Source organism: Penaeus monodon, chromosome 25 (genome assembly GCF_015228065.2).
Source record: "Penaeus monodon isolate SGIC_2016 chromosome 25, NSTDA_Pmon_1, whole genome shotgun sequence".
Classification (NCBI taxonomy): Eukaryota; Metazoa; Arthropoda; class Malacostraca; order Decapoda; family Penaeidae; genus Penaeus; species Penaeus monodon.
In genome coordinates, this window is record NC_051410.1 from 39,906,742 (window position 1) to 39,909,069 (window position 2,328).

Here is a 2,328-nt window from a genome sequence, read left to right on the forward strand (position 1 = left end):
TAATCAATTCCTTTTAAAACATCTTAACAGTCCTTTTCCTGCAGCATATTTATATATTGCCTTATAGCCAGATAAACAAACAAAAATATATATTTAAATGTTAGTGATTACAATAGGCTACTCCTGAGATACTTCCATTGGTTCTGCTGTTGATGTTGAAGCTTCATTGTTGGTCGACTTGGCTTTGTTATTACCTTTCTTTAGCGCTTTCATCTTGCGTGTCTGCAGCTGACCCAAGTTTTGCTTCGTCATGTGAATGCGACCAAGTTTTGTACCAAACACATCCCTACTCTGGTTCTTCTTCTTGCCGACCTGAAACGCAAACAAACAAGTTCCATAAAAAGAATTCATAGGTTGGTGGGAGGAACTGTACCACTTAGAGAAATATAATATTCTCAAGTTTAAAATTGTTAAAGTTTCTATACCTTCAGATGTCTAGGTTGCCTGCAAGCCTTCTTCTTCAAGTCATCTGAGGCAAACTTGGTTCTCCTAATTTTCAAATCCATACACGGACCAATTTCCTCTAACTCAACACGGGGGATTCTTGTGCCAGATTTTTTCAAAAGGATCCTGTGAAAAATGAATAAGTGAATCAAATAAAAATGCTGTTAATACTATGTCAAATCAACCCCTTCCCTTATTTTTCAGAGTAAACTGAGAAAATGTTACATTCCAGGTTTAACAGTCACAACTAAATACTGTCTATGACTGTATTTTATTACATTGCATTAGCTTGTTCACTATCTACACCTATGAGGTTTTCTTATCTCTTTGCGAGTGATTTTATCAACAAATGACAATACCTATTTGTTTACATAACCTAGCATAAAATTTGTAAACTCACTATCATTGTCACTCTTAAAAAGATTATGTAGTTTAATGTATTTCTCCATTTCAATTATCCTCACAGCATGTTTGTTAAATATACATTCATGATGTATGTTATGTTTTGTTTATTATAATGTATATGTTTGTTTTAATTACAAATACTTGTTACATCCATACACTGCGCAAGTACAGCTAACTATTGGCAAATCTGACAATTCTATAGTCAAAATATACATAGTAACTTTGGGAAGTGAAGTTTGTTGACAGTACTATTTTATGTTTCTGAAGTCGTTCACAATATTCAAGTTAAATGAACTTTTGATGTTAAATCGGAGGTTCATTGCTGTCCTAGGTACAGCATCCCAAATTTGCATTTTTAAATATACTGACCATTTTAACGGATGGAGCAGTGATTGGGAGAAGGAAAGGCCCTCATCTAGAGAAACATGGTAATCAGATGGTGAGAGGCAAAGAATCCTGGTTAAGAAGGTTTTGGGTTCATATAGTGATCTTTATGTTAATTTGTGTATTCAGGGTAGGGTTTACACTATCATTTGTGTACTTTCCACTTTCTTTACTGCCTGTATAAAATGCCAGCAGCATTAGGGACTTAATCTCGGTTGAGTGCCACCACTTCATACCAATTCCTTAATCCTTTTCTTCTGTAACAAGCAAATACAACATGCAAATAATAATAATAATCAACTCACTTGTAACTCCTCATATAAATTGTATCATCTGTTGCTGTGAAGAGAAGTGCATGTTCAAAGCCCTGCAACCTCACATCAGTTGCCTCTACACCCCTGAAGAAGTCAATCAGTATATTTTTCAGGTTCCTGAATTCCATTAAGTCTTCAAACTGAGTGCCACAGAAGACCATGCAAGGTTTATTGCCCACAGTAATTTTCTTGTTTTTGAAGTCTTCCAAACCCAAGTAGTTGTCTACCCCTAACTCAATCAGGTCAAGAATATGGTGGTTAAACATCCGTCCTGTAAAAGAAAGAAAAAACATTATCCTAATTTGATTGTACATCTTCCTTTTACTGTTAATATAAATATGCTATCATGGGTTTTGAAATATAATCATTTTGACCTTTTGAAAACCCTCAATATTGCCTTGTTCACCTTAAAAAACTTTTGTTTTGCAACTACACATGTAGCCAATTCATATAACACTGCATTTAATTCTTCTTTAGCCAACTTGTATAACAATCAGAAATAACAAACAAACAAAAACATACCCAGAATAAGGTTATTAGGTCTCTTTTTGGAATGTGAGGCATAAGCAAAGAGCGATGCATCATGCTCGTGTGCTAATCTTTCCACGGGGAGAATGTCTTCAAAGGGTAAAAGCTGGTCCTGACTTTGTAGAAGCTTTGAGTCTTGTCTTTTCAGTGCATACTGAAAGTCAAAATAAAGCAATGAATTGGAGAAAGAAAAACAAAGCATACAAAGATACACACATATATAAAGGGACAGAAACAAAGAAAATAGAGATCA

The 2,328-nt window shown here is 34.6% G+C and overlaps 1 protein-coding gene across 1 annotated transcript in view; it reads right to left on the reverse strand.

The window, feature by feature from the left end:
• Positions 1 to 2,328, reverse strand: part of LOC119589259 (ribosome production factor 2 homolog) — a 3,315-nt gene continuing 987 nt past the window's right edge. Inside the window, exons 3-6 of the mRNA XM_037937878.1 lie at positions 2,070 to 2,229; positions 1,539 to 1,818; positions 426 to 570; positions 1 to 312 (exon numbers count right to left, since the gene is read on the reverse strand). Of these exons, the coding sequence (XP_037793806.1) occupies positions 118 to 312; positions 426 to 570; positions 1,539 to 1,818; positions 2,070 to 2,229 (780 nt within the window). The 3' untranslated portion in view covers positions 1 to 117. The remainder of the gene's footprint in view (positions 313 to 425; positions 571 to 1,538; positions 1,819 to 2,069; positions 2,230 to 2,328) is intronic.